This window comes from Chiloscyllium punctatum, chromosome 18 (assembly GCF_047496795.1).
Source record: "Chiloscyllium punctatum isolate Juve2018m chromosome 18, sChiPun1.3, whole genome shotgun sequence".
In the NCBI taxonomy this organism is placed as follows: Eukaryota; Metazoa; Chordata; class Chondrichthyes; order Orectolobiformes; family Hemiscylliidae; genus Chiloscyllium; species Chiloscyllium punctatum.
The window spans coordinates 83,805,582-83,824,320 of record NC_092756.1 but is presented as its reverse complement, the minus strand read 5'-3'; the positions used below and the strand labels follow the sequence as shown (position 1 = coordinate 83,824,320).

The 18,739-nt window shown below is 40.1% G+C and overlaps 1 protein-coding gene across 14 annotated transcripts in view; it reads right to left on the bottom strand.

Moving 5' to 3' along the window:
- LOC140489255 (activating transcription factor 7-interacting protein 1-like) overlaps positions 1-18,739 on the bottom strand; it is a 184,702-nt gene that overhangs the window by 34,472 nt on the left and 131,491 nt on the right. For 9 of the 14 annotated variants that reach the window (XM_072588604.1, XM_072588607.1, XM_072588613.1 and 6 more), the window contains 3 exons: positions 16,882-17,559; positions 6,156-6,250; positions 3,490-4,923 (listed from right to left, as the gene is read on the bottom strand). In XM_072588604.1, coding sequence (XP_072444705.1) covers positions 3,595-4,923; positions 6,156-6,250; positions 16,882-17,559 — 2,102 coding nt within the window. In that variant the 3' untranslated portion in view covers positions 3,490-3,594. Of the gene's footprint in view, positions 1-3,488; positions 4,924-6,155; positions 6,251-16,881; positions 17,560-18,739 lie in introns of those variants that run through there. The other 5 variants (XM_072588615.1, XM_072588616.1, XM_072588617.1 and 2 more) reach the window with 2 other exon arrangements.

Genomic DNA, 18,739 nt, shown 5'->3' with positions numbered 1-18,739 from the left:
CTGGCGAGCTACTCTTGCTTCCTTTATGTTCTTATTGACTCTAAACTCCAGTGGATAAGTGCCTAAACCTCTCCAAATCGTCAAACTTACCCATTCCAAATATTAGTCTAAAAACCTTTCATTACTAAGGAGATCAATTATATACTTAGTACTCCAAATGTAGTCTCATCAATGCCCTCTTATAATGGAAGCATAACCTCTACTTTTATGTTTAAAGTTCAGAATAAATGGTGTTATTAGCTTTCCTAAATATTTGCTGCAGATGCATATTAACCTTTGCAATTCATGCACTAGAGCATTCAGATCCCTCTGCACTCTCACTGTTTTGATATGATGCTTCCTTTTCATTCTCCTGCCAAAATGGGAAACCTCATTTCTTCTAACATTCTACGCCACTGGCCACATATTGCCCAGTATATCTCTTTGTATCCCTGTTACGTTCTCTTCACAACTTGCATTTCTACCTAACTTTGCATCATCAATAGCATCAGCAACCAAACTCTGTCCATTCAAAGTAATTTTTCAAGTTTGTAAAAAGTTGAGGCTCCTGCACAGATCCCTATAGCACATCACTTGTTATATCTTGCCAACTAGGAAATGATCCAGGTGTGCTGTTTCCTGATAGCTAACCAATCTTCTATCCAAGCCAATGTGTTGCTCCCTTGACACCATGACTATTTTCTGCAACAATCTTTGGAGCATCTTATTAAATCTAAGTCCAGTATATCTATCATATACTCTTTTAAAGCATGGAGTATTTTCTTCAACCTTAACAAGCTGACCTTTGTGTGGATAATTAGATGCCAAATGCTACAAATTAATTACTGACACTATGAATGGGTTTTTGAATGCCTAAGGAAATAAATTTCACCTGGGCAAAACAAGGGGTAAGTGACAGAGGGGGAGATGCCACCAGTCTTCAGAAAAAAAAAAGCTAATGCTCATTGTTTGGCCAGGAAGAATGCAGGGCAGTGATCAATTGTTGCCAGCTTAAATATATATTAACACATTTGAGGAGGAATTAAAGAACATTATAGGCAGCAACAGTGAAACCTGCAAGTAAGCAATTCTTGCTCTCACTGCAAAACAATACCATGCTTACATTGATCCAGTGCACTGATTAACCAGATTACACCTTAAACAGTTTTATTTTTGGACTTTATTTTGTGTTATCTTTTGCCCAATTTATGAGTTGATGCTGTTTGCAAACCATTTAAATCTAACTGCAGCTTGCACTGGCAGAGGTAGTGCACTGTAACGAGTGGTGTGTTCTAGATTAGCCTCTGAACCAGAACCGCATCCAGACAAAACAGATACTTTACTTCATGATTTAAATTAAGTTGCCTGGTTTAATATAAAAAAATTAAACTTTTTAAAAAAAGAACGAGGAGTTATTTGCTACATTAAAAGAGATGCAAGTTGTTGCTGTATCAAACTTTGTGAAGACACTATAGATTTTATAACCTAATATTTCAATTCAGCTAATCAGCAATTTTGAGTTATTAATTTTTCGAGTAGCATTTATATTGAAGATATGGAAATTCTTAGTTCCTGCTCTCTCAAATCACCTCCTTTGGTCTATGAGACTGTAGCATTGGAGTTACATACAAAATCCAATCCACAACCAAACCGACTAAAATTTAAGTACAGAATACACCCCAGTATGGAGGGGTCTCAAAGCCTGGTCAGTTTTTTGACACTTCCATATTGTATTTTCTCTATTGTATTGCAAACTTTCTACTTTCAAATATTTATCAGATTCCCTTTGAAAGTTACTATTGAATACACTGCCACTGCCTTTTTAAGGCTGGTGTTTTTCCAGATCATAAAACACAGTTTAAAAGAAAATGCTGACTCTTTTCATAATCATCTTGCATGTTTGGTCACTGACTCATCTCCCAAATGGAAAAAAATTCTTATTACTTATTACATAGGACTCAATTTTGAGCACCTTCATTAAAATCTCCCTTTAAGTCTCACTGCTTGGTTTGTTCCAACCCTGGATTTGTTGAGCACAGCTACTTTTCTGAATCACTAGGTTCAAGGTTCAGTTTCACTCCAGGACTTTGAATACAAAAAAAAACAAGGCTGACAAGCTATTGCAATACAGAACTAAGGGAGCAATGCACTGTTGGAGATGCTGTCTTTTACATGAGCGATTAAAGAGTTCATCTTCCTGCTCAGGTAAATGTCAAAGACCTAATGCGCTAATTGAAAAGAGAGGAGAGGAGTGTTATTTCTGTGATTGTGCCCAGTAGTCATCCTCAATCAATATCAACAAAATAGGATTTTCTGGTCATTATGACATTCCTGTTGAGAGATAGTTTGCTGATTGTAAATTAACTGCTTTTTCTTTTACATTACAGGTGAAGTGCAATAACTGTTGTAAAGTGCTTTGTGACGTCTGGTGGTCAGGTAAAGTGCTATATAAATGCAGGGTTTTTTAAAAAGCAAATAATCCCACCATTTCCAGTCTATGGCCCTTAGGTACAATTCTGATAAATCTCTTCCTTATCCTCTATAAGGAGGCCCGGAATTACATAATACTGTATTCCAGTTGAGACTGAACTAGTAATTTAGATTTTGCATAATTTTCTAGTCTTTTCTCCCCCCATTCAACACTAAAGTCAAGAATCTCCTTTTATTTACAAAAGCAGCCATACAAATGTGCCACCATTTTCAACTACTCATATACACAGTAGTTTCTCTGTCCCCGAATGCCTTTAAAATTATACCATCTAATGCAAAGTTAAAATATATTAATTTTTGACTTCTGGCAATGACAGTACAAAATATTTTTGCAATATCAAGTTCATATTCTTTGAATGAAAATACCCCCATTGTAGAGAGTGAAATAGCTGAGGGGGGAAAAATAAATACACTTGGAAAGATTTATTTGCTATATTGAACATTACAGATAGAATAATTATTCTATTAGTCAAAATGACACTGTGTCAAGAGCATATTTGTTCCCAATTCATGGACGTTCCTGAAACATCTATGCAAGCCTTATGATGTACCAAACAGTAATGTAACTCTGGTGTCTTCCTCTCCAGAGGTGCCAAGGCGGCTCTGGCCATGTGCGAAATCTATTTTTTGTGCCATAGACCTCTGCATGCAACCAGCATGGTGAAGCAAGCAATTTGGGGTTATAGATATTGCTGCCTAATTTTAGTTATTTTTCTATTCGCTCTATAATAAAGACACAGGTTTTACTGTAGCTGCACCCATCCTGAATTGATAATCTCAAACATCCTGAAAAAAAAGGTTCACCATTTCAATTGCTCCAGTAAGACAGCAAAGCTTGTGCACTACATTTTCAGATCTCTGTTTAACAGCAAACATATCTGAGCCAAGAGGAGAACTGTTACAGAACTGATCACAAAAAATGAACCTTTCAATTTCTTTTTAAAATAACCAAACACTTGATATAAGAACTTTTTTTTATTGACCTCAGTCTTGATAATATAATACTGAAATCTTAATACTATCATACTTCACAGCTGTTCATTTTAGAATTATATTTTCTTTTAATACATTACTAATTTTTACTTTTTACGTAGCTTAGAGTGTCTGGTTTGCTGCACAAATACTTCATTTTAGCCGTTCCTGCTTTATAATATAGTTCTGCAAGATGAGACCAGCATTTTTTCCAGAAACACTGTTGTGATTTAAAGTCGCTGTAGAAGATGAAGCAGCTGGTCGTGATTCATGTGATACAGAGCTTGGAGTTGTGTAAATATAGTTGAATCCTGCATTGTCTAACATGTCTGACCAGGCTCGGTACTGAAATTCTGCAGCTCCCCAGTAGTTTCTGATACTGGATTCTGAACGGTGGCCAGTAAGTGCCATGATCTCCCGTGCTCCAAGGCCAGCATCACACAGGAGACGAACAGTTGTAGTTCTGAGTGAATGGTTGGTATACCTCTGGGACAGCCTGGCGGCAATACTGATTCTAGGCATCATGCTTCCAAGATAATTTACTCCCATTGGCTCCCTTTTATACCAGACAGATTGTTCTCTTAACTGTTCTGGCGTTAATTTTAGAGGGTGAAGATAGAAAGCAGGAGGATCTGGTGGCAACTTGGATATATAAAGTTCAAGGGAAGTGACTGGGCAGTTTACATCTCCTGGCATATCATACATTCGGCCCAATTTCAAAGGATCTTCTCGACTTCTACTTTTCCCTGTATACTTCAATACTGCATAACGTCTTCCGTTAGGATCACGCTTAATAGCAAAAGCATCTGGAGGGAGGTCCCGAAGGATTTCCCGTCCACGTTTTGCAAAGTGTAACTGCAGGTCAAACCAGACTTTGTTCACAAGTGCAAGGGGTGTGTGAAGTCCCAGGACACCAGATGTTCTGATCTTTCGAAGGTCAGCTGCATTAATAGGGGGATGGTGGTTTGTTTCATCCTTTCCTTGCTTTCTGAGTATCTTAAGCACACCCAGAAACACATTATTGGCACTACTGAATTCCTTATCCTGCATCAGGCAGATCTGCCGGCTATGAGGAGGCATCTTAAGGTGCCTGTTTAAACCTGCCCGAATGGACTTGTAACTGGAAATGCTATAGGTGTTACCATCATGATTTCTTACAGTGCCATAAAATTCTCTCAAAATACTATTAAGCTCTTCCACTGGCATCATTTCAAAATTTTCATCTCTGCCCTTTTCAATTAGCCATTGTTTAAGGATATTCACTGCCCAATCTGTCTGCTTGCGGGTGTTCTTCTCATTGCGTTCTTCCTCAAGTCCAATAAGATCTTCTTCAGTCACACTAACATGCCGCCTGGCTCCATCTAAAAGTTCGTTGTTGGCAATTTGTTCCGCTGTCATTTGGTCCTCAAAACTTAGCAGTGTGTTGCCATCGAAAATGCCATAGGTGTAGAGTGGGGAGTGAGACACAGTTTTTTCGGACAGCTGTGAATTGCGGAGTAATATGTAATGTTTTGATATAATTGTTTACATTTTTAAAAATAAACAATAATCCAGCAGGTGGCGTTCATTATTAATGTTTCTGCTGAGGTGTGCCAACATTCAATAGTGCACACCTATTAAACCAATTACTTTCACACATTACAAACCATGGCATTAGACATTATAACAATGGACAGTAGAAACACAAGTTTGCTTTCAGCTTTAAAAAAGCAACTCCATTTCTTTAGCTGCTAGAGCTTTCAACTATGGAGAGATTTGAAGATGATAAAAACGAAACAGGGAAGACACATTAATTTCATGTATGTATTCTCTAGAAGAACTGGAAAAACTTTAGTTCTGTAATGAAGAGAATCTGTATTAGAAACTGGAAAAGGCTTGCAAGTTCTGGAAATGAACCTTGACCATCTGAACAACTTCCATTTCTGCGCAGTGATGCGCTGAACGACAAGTTACCTGGATGTGGAATTTAGTACTGTTGGAAGAATGAAGCATTGCTGCATCCCATCAAAAAGTTTCACTCATGAAGGTTTCGGAAAACCTTTGATGGTATCTCTTTTTGAAGATTGAATCCAGCCACATTATGCTGTGCTAGTAAGTGAGTGGTGTTTTATTTAGAGAATCTTTCCAGTTTATTTAGAGAATGCACAAAAAGTAATCACTTTTTCCCTGTCTCCACCCAAGTGTGCATTTTCTTGTTTTAAACAAGATCCTATATTGCTTTTCACCACTCTTCTTTCTGGTCAGGGCAAAGATGTGAACATACAAATAGAGACATGTGTTTTTCCTCCCATTACATCTCTTTGGGTATTTGTGGAAGGTTGTCACATTTGTTACCTCAAATTCTATATGAAGGCATTCCTAATTTTAATGCTAGGAACTAATTCTTATGAAAAATTTGGCTTTTAATTCCTTGTGCAAGCTTCTTTGTAGTTTTATTAGATTTGCTTATGAAAACATTAAAATTAAAATTCAGTGGAAAATTAACTTCCAGAAAAACAACAATACTCTGTAGAGATTGAATGAACAAGTGTAACAAGATCATTTATGAGTATTAATAGTGTGATAAGGTAAATTATTCTCCTGCACAAACAGCACCCACATTCTACCCAAAGGGATAATTTACTATTTCACCATCCGTACCTGGCCAGACAAGACAGACTGCAGTGGGCTTTAACTGATGGCATGATGTATATTGGTATGTGCATTGTACCCACCTGGTTGCCACTAGGCGGTGCTTTCTTAGCAGCTGGTGACTCTGCTGGAGCTGCCACAGGATGTCTCTGGGTGGTGGCCTGACTGAGGCTGCTCTCTGTAATGGAATGCAAGCAATTCATTTAACATTCTAGTCTGACACTAAAGATGTTGACAGAGAAAAGCTCAGTTTCAAAGCTTCCTCTCAGCAGATATTTGGTCCAAATGTTCACTGTAGAAATTATACGGAATTAATTTCTAGCACACTCTGCTATAACTTTAAATCTGTCCAACAACTACTTAAGAATGAGCACTGCCACCTTGAATACTCAGGTTACATTCCATACAGAAGGTATCGTGTACATCACAAGTTAGTAACACTTTAGAGATTGGCATGTTCTAAATCATTCACAAGAGTAGGAATAGTCCACTTGATCGCTCAAGCTTGCTCTGCCACTCAACAAGGAAATGGTGGATGTGCCCCGGGCCACAACTCCTCCATTGTGCCTCCAACCAAAAAAAGCAGCACAGTTGTAATATCAGGCTCAATTTCAGCTTCAAACTTTTACAAGATTTTATTTTTGAAGACTGAGTATTAAAGGCAGAACCTATATAGTCAGTTACAGTACCTCCTACAGGATGTACTGGTTTTTAAAAGGTAAGTACACTATACAATGCAGATTATTATTTTGGTGAAGTGTAGCTTTGTGTCACTTTAAAGCTACAAGCTCGAATTGTTCTGCATTCTTAGACTCTATCCTTGGAATCTGCCTCAATCCTGAAGGGCTTATCCCCAAAACATCGATGCTCTTGCTCCTTAGTTGCTGCCTGACTGGCTGGGCTTTTCCAGCGCCATGCTCTTCAACTCTTTTCCAATCTATTATATTCCCTGTGATTGCTGAAGATATTAGCATTACATGTGCTCATCAAATGTTAGGATAATTTCTCTCCACATTCCAAGTAGCTGATACTGAGACTGGTTCCCTCAATTCAGGTACTGTTGCATTAAATTCTGAAGGTGGTATTATTGTTGTCTCGAGGAGTTCTCATAGGCTAGCACACTATCCTTAAATGCCACTCCTGCACTGTACAGCTGAATGGGACTGCCCCCCTCTACTTTCTATCCACCTTGTAGTCTCCAGAGAATCTTCTGCAATGATTTTACTTCCGAGTGTTAATGTTTTGAATCCCTACAAGACTTCTCTAGTTTCTTGTTTACATAATGCCTCTCAGCAACTTCACCTGAAATCATACCACATTCCTTGTGTATGCTGACAGTAACAGGTGCCAGGTTATTAGCAACGCATCAGGCAATGTACTGGGTCTGCTGTGGTCACATGCTTGATGTTCAGCTAGCATCCAACTAACTCTCTCAAAGTCACACTCACCCGCTACCCATCCTCGCTGCTGAACTTTGGCTGCTGGGGCCTGGTAATAATTTATACTATTTCCAAATTCTCCATGGCCTTGTTGCTCTCTTTATATTACTCTCCATCCCTCCAAGCCAGGTTCCCATTGCTCCTCTAATTCAGGTCTCTTACGCATTTGGCAGGCATGCATTCATTGTTTTGATTCAAAGCTCAGGAATTTTGGCTCTAAACATCACCAGGTCCCCTGTTTTTCAGTTCCTTTAAGAAGACCTTCACAAAGAAATCATGTCAAGTAATCCTCTCTTGTGAATTGGTGCCAAATTCTGTTAGTAAGCCACCACAAAAGCATTAACAATGTTAACAGTATCACATAAAATGCACAGTGTCATTGTGTTATGTTAGATCTGCGTTCAAACACAAATTTGGCCATTTAAGATCAGACACACAGTCTAAATAAATAGTGCCTATACTATCGACTAAATTAACAAATCTTACAAGCTGGAGGCAAGCTCCCTGCTAAACCATCCTGGATATATTAGAATGCACCTCCAACAACATCGAAAGCGTCTAAGAGAACACATTTTCTCAGGATGAGAATATGACATGATACAGCATGATATTGTTCTGAGCAAGGTTCTCTTTTAAAGGGCCCAGTTATTAAGTAAACAAACTGATGGCTTAATACACTGAATAGTGCTTTAAAATTTACAAACTTATCTAGGTTTGTTTTACACCTGAAAGACCAGAATTATTTCACTCCTTGAATGGGCTACTGCCTAATGTTATACAAACGTAATACGTATTTATTTTAAAAGCTTGGTTTTGCAGGCTGGTTTAAAGTTCAAGGGTCAACACTGAGCTGTGAAAACACGTACCAACAAATTTAAGAATAACTTCTTTCCCACTTATCAAATTTATGAATGGATTTCTCATATCAGAGTTGATCTTTCTTTGCACCTTCTCTAATTATAAACACCAAATTCCGTATTCTGTTCTTATCCCAATATACCTGCACAAGTTTGAAAAAATACTTTTCACTTCGTATGTGACAATAATAAAAATCGAATATCTAGCAAGGTCATAAATTACAAATTTTAATTTCAAATCTAATACAACTTAACTATCGGCTTTCAAAATAAAAACAATTAGAGAAAGCATTAGATCCGAACAGCACATATAACTGCCAGAAAAAGCAGCAAGCCTGAGAAATGGGAGCAGTTTACAATTCAGCAAGAGGAAGAAATAATTGATCAAGGAGGTAAAATAGAATGAGTGTAAACATGCAGGGAATATAGGAAAAAAAAACCCACAGACATAAAAGCTTCCGTAAATGTGTACTGGACAGGCCACCAGCTCATCTGCTTCTCTATATCAAATGGTACCAGAAGCAGCCGAAGACTAAGTAAGTTCAGGAAAAGTTCATTATGGAGTGGCTTCCAGAGCCAAGCAGACAAGCCAACGTCAAACATATTCAGAATCTCCAAAGAGCTCATTTTAATGGAGCAGAAGATATCCAGAAGGAGCTGAAGTTAGCCATCAAGTCACACCATTACGAAACCATCAGTTACAAACCTTGAAAACACCAAGACTGGTTTGACAAGAATGACCACATCATCCAAGAAGCAATTTTGTCTGGTAAAACAATCAGCAGCAAGGCAAAAAGGAGAACTCAAATAGCAAAAGGCAGTGTTACAAAGAAGAACGAAGGAAATCAAGAACAAATGGTGGACTAAGAAATCTAAGGAGCTGTAACTCCTTGCAACAAGCATGACATAAGGCTTCTTCAATGCCACCAAGGCAATATATGGGCCCAACACTTGGCTTCAAACTGGTGCAGCACAAGGAAATAACTTTTTTGAAAATGAGCAAAAACATCAGTTTCTGAGGGAGAACACATTTCAAATAACTCCTAAGTAATGTACAATTGGTTAAGGAAATTCTCCAATTTTACAATATGATCATCTTGCACTCCCACCTAATGTGGCAAAAGTTGAAGCGGCCATTAGACATGAAGAATAGAAAAACCGTATGAGTGGCTGGGATTTCCAAGAGAGAATTTCAAATTTGGAGCAGAGTTTACCTTTCGTTTCCATCAGTTGTTCCTGATATCTGGAACAAAGAAATAATCACTGAGTATTTCAAGGATGCAGCTGTCACCACGGTCTTTGAGAAAGGACAAAGTGGACTGTGGGAGGTACCAAGGAATCTTCCTACTCCCCAGTGTGAGGAAGATCATTGCCCTAATCTGCACTAGATGCCTTCATCCAGCTTGAAAAAATTCTTCCTGAAAGCCTCTATAACCTCTGACCAATCTGTGAGACTATGGTCTTTATTTTCACTGCTTGACAATTCCAAGATAAAATGCTAGGAATAACACCAACCATACTATATCACCTTCATCAATCTGAAGAAGGTTTTTAACTTAATCAGGAATTGCTATGCAAGACCCTGTCGAAGGTCAGCTATTCAGAAAAATTCACCAATATTTCTGTCTCCATGACAAGATGTCAGCAGCAATCCTCACCAACTGTAATAGGATAGAATCTTTGGAGGACAAACCAGGAGTCATGCAGAGCTGTGTCATCACCCCACCTTCACTGCCATTATTCTTCATTTTGTCAAGAACAAGCTTTCCAGTGGCGTGGACCTCAACTGGTCAAAATCTACAAAAACAACACTGACCTTGTGGGAACTTCATGATCAGATGACATCATCACCTTTCTCTCAGAAGAGAATCCTCAAGCTTTGCAGAAGCATATCAAAGAATTGGTCATGTCTTCAGGTTGAGGCTGACTCAAAAAGTTTGTTACCAACCTGTCCCAGGGCAAGTTCCAATCCATCCGCCCATTAAGATCGGCAGAAATCCTCAAGCATGGAACATACCCCTAAATGCAGGGGCACCTCTCATCCAAGGCTGACATTGATGCCAAGATCCAAAATTTCTATTCTGACCACTGTCTTCAGATGCCCAAAGACCAGAGCCTTCAAAAACCATGACATCCGCGCAACAAGATCTGTGTGTATAAAGCAGTCATCCTTCTAATTCATCTATATGTCCCCAAAACTTGAACATATAGAGACCACCTCAAGGCCTTTGGGAAGTACCATAAATGCTGTCAGAGATGGATTCTCTGCATCAGCTGGGAGGACATGCACAGTGGCCTTGAAGGAGCCAAAAGCACCAGGGTTGAGGTGATCATCTGAAATCAGTTCCACTGGGCTGGTTATATACTTAAGATTGTTTTCTTTGTTCATCCAAGGAACAAGGGTGTCGCTGACTAGGCAGCATTTAACTGCCTTCTATGCAATTAGGGGTGGGCAATAAGAGTCAACCACATTGCTGTGGGTCTGGAGTCACATGTAGGCCAGACCAGGTAAGGATGGCAGTTTCCTTCCCTAAAGGGCATTAAAAGGTTTATGACAGTGAAATCGCACTTGACTAATCTTAGCATTTTGTGAGGATGTAACCAGTAGAACAGATAAGGCAAAACCAGAGGATTTTGATGTGATGTATGAGATATATTTGAATTTCAACAAAGCTTTTGATATTAGTCAGAGGGAAATGGGTCTGGGTGGGTTACTCTTCAGAGGGTCAGCGTGGACTTGTTGGGCCAAAGTGCCTGTTTCCACACTAGGGAATCTAATGTAAACTAATGATCCCACATTAATTTTTCCCAGAAGGCTGTAAAGCAGATGGGATTGGGGGCAATATATTAGCATGAATCTAGAATTGGTTAACAGAGTTGTGACATTTGACTTTTTATGGGTGGCAGAGACGAGTGGTGTACCAAAAGGTAAGTGCTCTGGCCCCAACTATTCACAAAAAATAAGTGATTTGGATGAAGGAACCAAATGCAATATTTTCCAGGTGCGTTGGCAACAAAACGAGGTGGCCTTGAGAGATGCAAGGAGGATGCTAGGATGCCTCAAGGTGACCTAGACAAGTACAGGATGTGTACAAACACATGGCAGATGCAACAGAAATTGCATAAATTTGAAGTTATACACTTTGGCATGAAAGACCAAGGCAAAAGTAGACAAAGGGATCTGATGTTCTTGACCCCCAGTCAATTAAAGTAAACAGGCAGTTGCAGCAAGTAATTAGGAAAACAAGTTATGTGTTGGCCATCATTGCAAGAGAATTTGAGTTCAGAAGTAAGGACACTTTACTGCTATCATACCGGGCCTTGGTGAGACCACACCTTGAGTATTCTGCATAGCTCCGGTCTCCTTTTCATAAGAGATTGAGCCTGCCATAAAGATGGCGAAGTAAAAAAGGTTGATACTGGGGACAGCAGAACTATTGTAAGAGGAAAGACAGGTTTGACTGGGCCTATACTAACTAGAGTATAGAAAGATGAGAGGGGACATGATTGAAAGATACTAGATGCAGAGGTGGTACTTCCCCTTGTTGGGCAGTCTAGCATCAATGGTCACAGTCTTACAATATGGAGTACACAACTTAGGACTGAGAGGAGAAAAGAAATTCTTGAGAGTGGTCAATGTATGAAATTCACTACCACAGAAGGTTGCGATGGCTAGATCATGGAGTATATTCAAAGAAGCGACAGATATTTTTAGATATTAATGACATCAAGGGGTATGAAAAGAAAGCAGGAATATGGAGTTAAGATAGAGGATCAGCCATCATCTTGATCATCATCTGCTCCTGAATTTTTATGTTTACTTCCCATTCTTAATTATCCTCAAGACGACGATAATGATCCATGCTCTTGAAACACTGCAGTTCAAGTAGCCTACATACATCCAAATATTAAGATGGAGTTCATGGATTTTGACTTGAAGAGCAAAGAATGTATTTCCACTTAATTTGTTTTTTCACTCATGAGATGTGGACATCACTGGTTGGCCAGCATTAGTTGCTCCTTCCAACTTGCTGCTCAGGTGGCTGTGGTGAGTTTCGTTTTGAACAGCTGCAGTTCAATGTGCTATAGATAGACCCACAATATCCTTAAGAAGGGAATTCCAGGATTTTGACCTAGTGATACTGAAGGAATAACAATACATTTCCAGTCGGGATGTTGTTACGAGGAGAACTTGCAGGTGGTGATGTTCCTGGTATCTGTTGCCCTTTACCTTCTAGATGGAAGTGGTTGTGGGTTAATGAGGTGCTGTCTAAGGAGCCTTGGTAAATTTCTGTAGTGCATCTTGTAGATAGTACATATTGCTACTGAGCTTCATAGGGCTGCAGAAAGGATGTTTGAGGAGCCGTCGACTGAGGTAGTACGGGCTGAGATTAGAAACAGGAAAGGAGAGTCACCCTGTTGGGAGTTTTCGATAAGCCTCTGAGTAGTTCCAGAGATGTAGAGGAAAGGATAGCAATGACTATTCTCGATAGGAGCGAGAGTGGCAGTGTAGTTGTTAGGAGGGACTTAAACTTCCCAAATATTGACTGGGAATACTACAGTTCAAGTACAAACGTAAATAGGCCAACAAGGGGTGAGGCCATATTAGATTTGGTACTGGGTAATGAATCTGGCTAGATGTTAAATTTGTTGATAGGTGAGCACTTTGGTGATAGTGACCACAATTCGGTTATGTTTACTTTAGTGATGGAAAGGGATAGGAATACACCGGAAGGTAAGAGCTATAGCTGAGGTAAAGGCAATTATGATGAAATTAACCAGGATTTAGGATGCATAGGATTAGGAAGGAAACTGCAGGGGATGGGCACAATAGAAATGTGGAGTTTATTCAAGGAACAGCAACTGTGTGTCCTTGCTAAGTATGTACCTGTCAGACAGGGAGGAAGTTGTCGAGTACAGGAGCCGTGGTTTACCGAGGAAGTTTATATTAGGATGAGATGTAAAGGTTTTGTTTAGGGCGATAGTTTTACAAGGTAGTCAGGAAGGGCCAAAATGAGCGAGGAGGGGACATGAAAAATGTTTGGTGGACAGGATCAGGGAAAGCCCTTAAGCTTTCCTTATGTATATAGGGAATAAAAGAATCACTAGAGTAAAATTGGAACCAAATCAAGGACAGGAGTGGGAAGCTGTGCATGGAGTCAGAAGAGATAGGGGAAGCACTAAATGAATGCTTTTAGTCAGTATTTACACTGGAAAAAGACAAAGACAATGTGGCAGAGGAAAATACTGAGACACAGGCTATGAGACTAGATGGGATTGAAGTTCACAAGGAGGTGGTGTCAGAAATTCTGGCAAGTGTGAAAATAGATAAATCCCCTGGGCTGGATGGGATTTATCCTAGGATTCTCTGGGAAGCCAGGGAGGAGATTGCCAAGCCTTTGGCTTTGATATTTATGTTGTCATTGTCTACAGGAATAGTGCCAGAAGACTGGAAGATAGCAAATGTTGTTCCCTTGTTCAAGAAAGGGAGTAGAGACCACCCTAGTATTTATCGAGCAGTGAGCCTTACTTCAGTAGTGGGTAAAATTTGGATGAGGTTTTAAGAGATAGGATCTATAATCATCTAGAAAAGGAATAAGTTGATTAAGGATGGTTTTGTTAAGGGTAGGTCGTGCCTTACAATCTTAGAGCTTGTTGAGGTGACCAAACAGGTGGACGTGGGTAACAGCGCTGAATCCTTTAAAAGTCATTAATTTCTTTAGTCCAATTCTTGATGATGATGTACAGGCTATGGGGAGTCAGGAGATAAGTTGCTTTCCACATTATTCCTAGAGTCTGACCTGCTCTTGTAGCCACTATTATATGGAAAGACCACTTGAGTTTCTGGTCTATGGCAATCCCAAGGATGTTGACAGCTTCGGTACCGGAGGAGTCACAAATGGTGTGTCAGTGAACATTCCTACTTCTGATCTTATGATGGAGGGAAGGCCACTGATGAAGCAGCTTAAGATTGCTGGGCCTTAGACACGAACCTGGGAAACTCCTGCAGGTTGCCCTGGAACTGAGATGACAGACCAACAACCACAACCATCTTCCTATGTGCCAGGTATGACTCCAACTAGTGGAGAGAATTTGTCCCCAATATCCACAGATTCCAATTTTGCAAGGCCTCCCTGATGCCACACTTAGTCCTTCATGTCAAAGCCACATTTTGACCGTCACTCCTATCCCAGCACTCATATTCAGCTCTTTTATCCATGTTTACACCAAATGAGGTCTGGAGCTGAGAGAACCTGGTGGAATCCAAGCTGGGCATCAATGAGCTGCTTGATAACATGTTGATAACTTCAGTCACTTTAATGATGACCCAGAGTAAACTTATGGGGTGGTAACTGACCAGGTTGGAGGTGTCCTACTTTGTGTATAAAATATAGAATAGAACGGGGATATTTGTCATTAAGGATGGGGATATTTGTGAAGTCTCTTCCTTCATGACTGGCAGAGCTTGGATCTTCATCGTTTGTTGTGGGATCACTTAGCTCTGCTGCTTGGCATGCAAGTAGTCCTGTTTATTGGCTTCACTAGGTTGACACCTCATTTTTATGTATGTCTGGTGCTGCTCCTGGCATGCTCGCCATTTAACCAGGGTTTATCCTCTGGCTTGATGTTAACGTTTGACTGGGGGGGGGGGGTTAGAGGAATATGTTGGACCAGGAGTTTGAAGATTGTGCTGCAGTACAATTCTGCTGCTGTTGATGGCTACAGGGTCTCGTGATTCTTAATCTTGAGTTGCTAGATCTATTCAAAAATCCATCCCATTTAGCACAGTAATTGTGCCACACAGCACGAGGGAGGGTATTCTCAACATGAAGATGGGTCTTCGTCTCAAGGACTGTGCAGTGACCATTCTTACCGATACGGTCATGGATAGATGCATCTACAGTCAGTAGATTGGTAAGGATGAAATCCAGTATGCTCTTCCCTCTTATTGGTTCTCTCAGCACCAGCTGCAGGGCTAGTATAGCACCTAAAATCTTCAGGATTTGAGCTGCTTGATTGTGCTGCTGCTGGTAGTGGGCACTGAAATACCCCACCCAGAGTACATTTTGTACCACTGGTGCCCTCAGGTGATTCATCAGGTGTTTAAAACAGGGGTATACTGCTTCAGCAGCTGAGGGAGGATGGTACATGTTAAATCAGCAGGAGGTTTCATTTCTTTGTTGAGACTTCACAGCAACTCATACAACTGAGTGGCTTGCTAAGCCATTTCAGAGGGCGGCTGAGAGTCAACCCCATGGCTGTGGGTTTGGAGTCACACATAGGCCAGACCAGGTGAGGACAGCTGATTTCTTTCTCTGAAGGAAACAGTGAGCCAGATGGGTTTTTCCAACTATTGACAATGGTTTCATGTCATCATTAGATTCTGAATTCCAGATTTTGTTTGTACTGAATTCAAATTGCATGTGGCAGGATTCACACCTGGGTCCCCACAACATTACCAGAGCTTCTGGATTAATAGTCTAGTGATAATACCACAAAGTCATCACCTCATAAATTACTCAGCTTATCTGGTTTAAAAACAGAATAATCACCTTCTCCAGTTTGTCACATTGAAGGCCTGTGAAGTAGCTGGACAAGGTTCTTTTTGCTGATGTACAATGTGTTTCAGAAATAATCGGTAATGGAGGCCATCTGGTGCTTAAATTGTTCGTATCAGAGCTATCACACGTTTCTGCTCATCTCTCATATCCATTAATATTGAGTTACATTCAATTCCTGATAATCCGCCCCCACTGTAGTAAATATTCCATGTTTTAATTACCTACAACTTTTTCAGCTTGTGCTAAAAAGCTAAGAAATACATGCTTAAATATCTCCTCTTGAACTTTGCCCCAAATGTGGTAGGAGGGACTGTCAACGTGGCATTAGACAATTTATGTAAAAATATTACAAATGAGCTCCTACTTTCTGGAACAGAAACCCACCTGAAAGCGACTGAATGGGTCTTGCCTAAATCATAACTCATTTTCTTAAAACATACAAAACATTGCTTGATCCATATATGGATTTCTGTTACACTATCCTAGAAGTTACTTTAAAGCAAAGAGCTTTTTTCCATCTCTGATTAAAGAGTTAAATCCATATTTCCTTACCAAACCTAGATTATCAAGACTCTAAAATGCAATAAAATAAGTGTGATATTATGGACAGCAGCACTGATTTCAAAAGGTATTTTTCATTCCTTTTTCATAAATCACTGATTCATTGCAGTCCATTAATACCTTGAATTGAGACATGGTTGCACTATGATCGCGATGTATTGTGCTTTTATTTTAAAGTGTAACTATGGCACTCAATAGATCTCTGGGTTCACAACTGATCATAGCTCAAATTCAAAGCCCCACAACCAGCATGTAGAGACTTTGATAAGAAAAGTAGCTAGCAATAACACTAATATATTTGATCTCAATTGTGTACAAAATTAATCACAAACCTAGCTAAACAAACAATTCAGTTTTCATGGATATGGTCATATGCAATTATTCACTCACCTGATCTGGATGTTCCAGCACTGATGCTGTCTGAACTGACGGTTAACGGCTGACTTGATGATCCAGAAACTTGTCCCTGGCTGTAAGTCTGTGAAGGCCTTGGCTGTATTGGTGGCCTAGTATGAGGGGGGCTAAAATGTCCTGGGGAAACCAAAGATGGTTGTGTTGTCCGGGAAATCTGAGGTGAAACAGTAGACTGAGTACTAGTCACAGTTGTAGTCTGACTGGAAGCAGCGTGACTTATCTGCACTGAGCCCACACTTCCAGGGGACTTCCTTTGGACTCCAGGGCTTGGCAAGGAAGGACTAGCACCAGTTGCTTTTGCTACATTTGCCGATGCCTGCGACGGAAGTGGTTTGGAGAGATTGTTTAGCATGGGTTGGGACTGAACAGGCAAGATCTCAATTCCAGGCTGCTGGTTAGTCATCAAACTATTTGCTGAAGCTTGAAGAAGTTGAGGTTGGGAAGACATTGCCACTGGAACAGTAAGCAATACTGGCACGGATTGGAGAGATACTGGCATAGGCTGGTTACTGCCAGAGGGTGGCAGTGACGGATTGTTTCCCACTACTGCTGCAGTTGCTGGCAGCACAGGAGTGACCACAGCACCAGATGTCCCTGCGTTCTGAGGTTTAGTCTGTCCGCCAACTACCTGAGGTGGTGAAAGGTTTGTAATACCTGCAACAGCAAAACATCCTCCAATCAGAATTTGCACACAAATCTCTCATTTTTTGCACCACACCATTTACCCCAAGCTTCAATTTGGAACCCCAATCATGCTCTCATAATGGATACAAGTCAAAAGTGTTAGGGAAGTTTCACATGACTGAACGCCCTCAATATGATCAACATTAAAAGAGATTAATAGAATGGGGTCAATTGAGCACTGTAGCTCTTGCTATATGAAAAGGGCATACTCGATATAAACTTAATGCAGCAATCCACTGGGGCTCTACGAGGCATCAGGAGATTTTTCAAGCAGGTATGAAGAAAGCAAGGCAGACTATGTCACTATTTCGCATCAGTTGAGAATGGAAACAATGGGATTGGCAAACTGAAGTTTTAAATGTTGGTATGTCTGACAGATAAATAATTCCCTGACAATGTCAGATTGCACTTTGGCAAACATGGAGCAACAGCATCCTAATCTCCCAGGTGGATGGCTTCCTAAAGAAAAAAAGTGAAATGAATAGTATGTAAATGGGAAATTTAATTGCAGTTTATACAGTTCTGTATTAAACAAAAATTGGCAGTTTGGGGATTTACAGTAATAGTCCGAGATTTTCAGTTATTTGCTCCTTTTCTCAGACTGCACATCTACAAGCATTCAAACCTCTTGGTCAAATGAAAGACATTAAAATTATAAAGCCTTTGTCAAGGTTCCACATAGGAGGCTACTTGTAGAGTGAGATCACATGCGATTCAGGGGGAGCTTGCTAATTGAATACAGAATTAGTTTGACTGCAGGAGATAGAGGGGGTGATGGTGGAGAGTTGTCTTTCAGACTGGAGCATCATTCCACAGGGGTTGGTACTGGATCCACTTTTGATAATCATTATTTGTGAAGGATTTGGATGAAAGTATAGGAGTCATGGTCAGAAATTTGGAGATTACACCAGAATCAATATTACAGTGAACAGTGAAGAAAGTCATCTAAGATTACAAAGCGATTGTGATCAATTGGGTCAATGGGCTGAGGACCAGCAGATGGAGTTCAATTTGGATAGATGGGAGGTACTACATTTTGGTAAAACAAAGGAGGACAGAATTCGTACAATTAATGGTAGGGCCCTGGGTAGTGTTTTAGAACAAAGACCTAAGGGTTCAGGGACATAATTCTTTTAAATTTGCATCACAG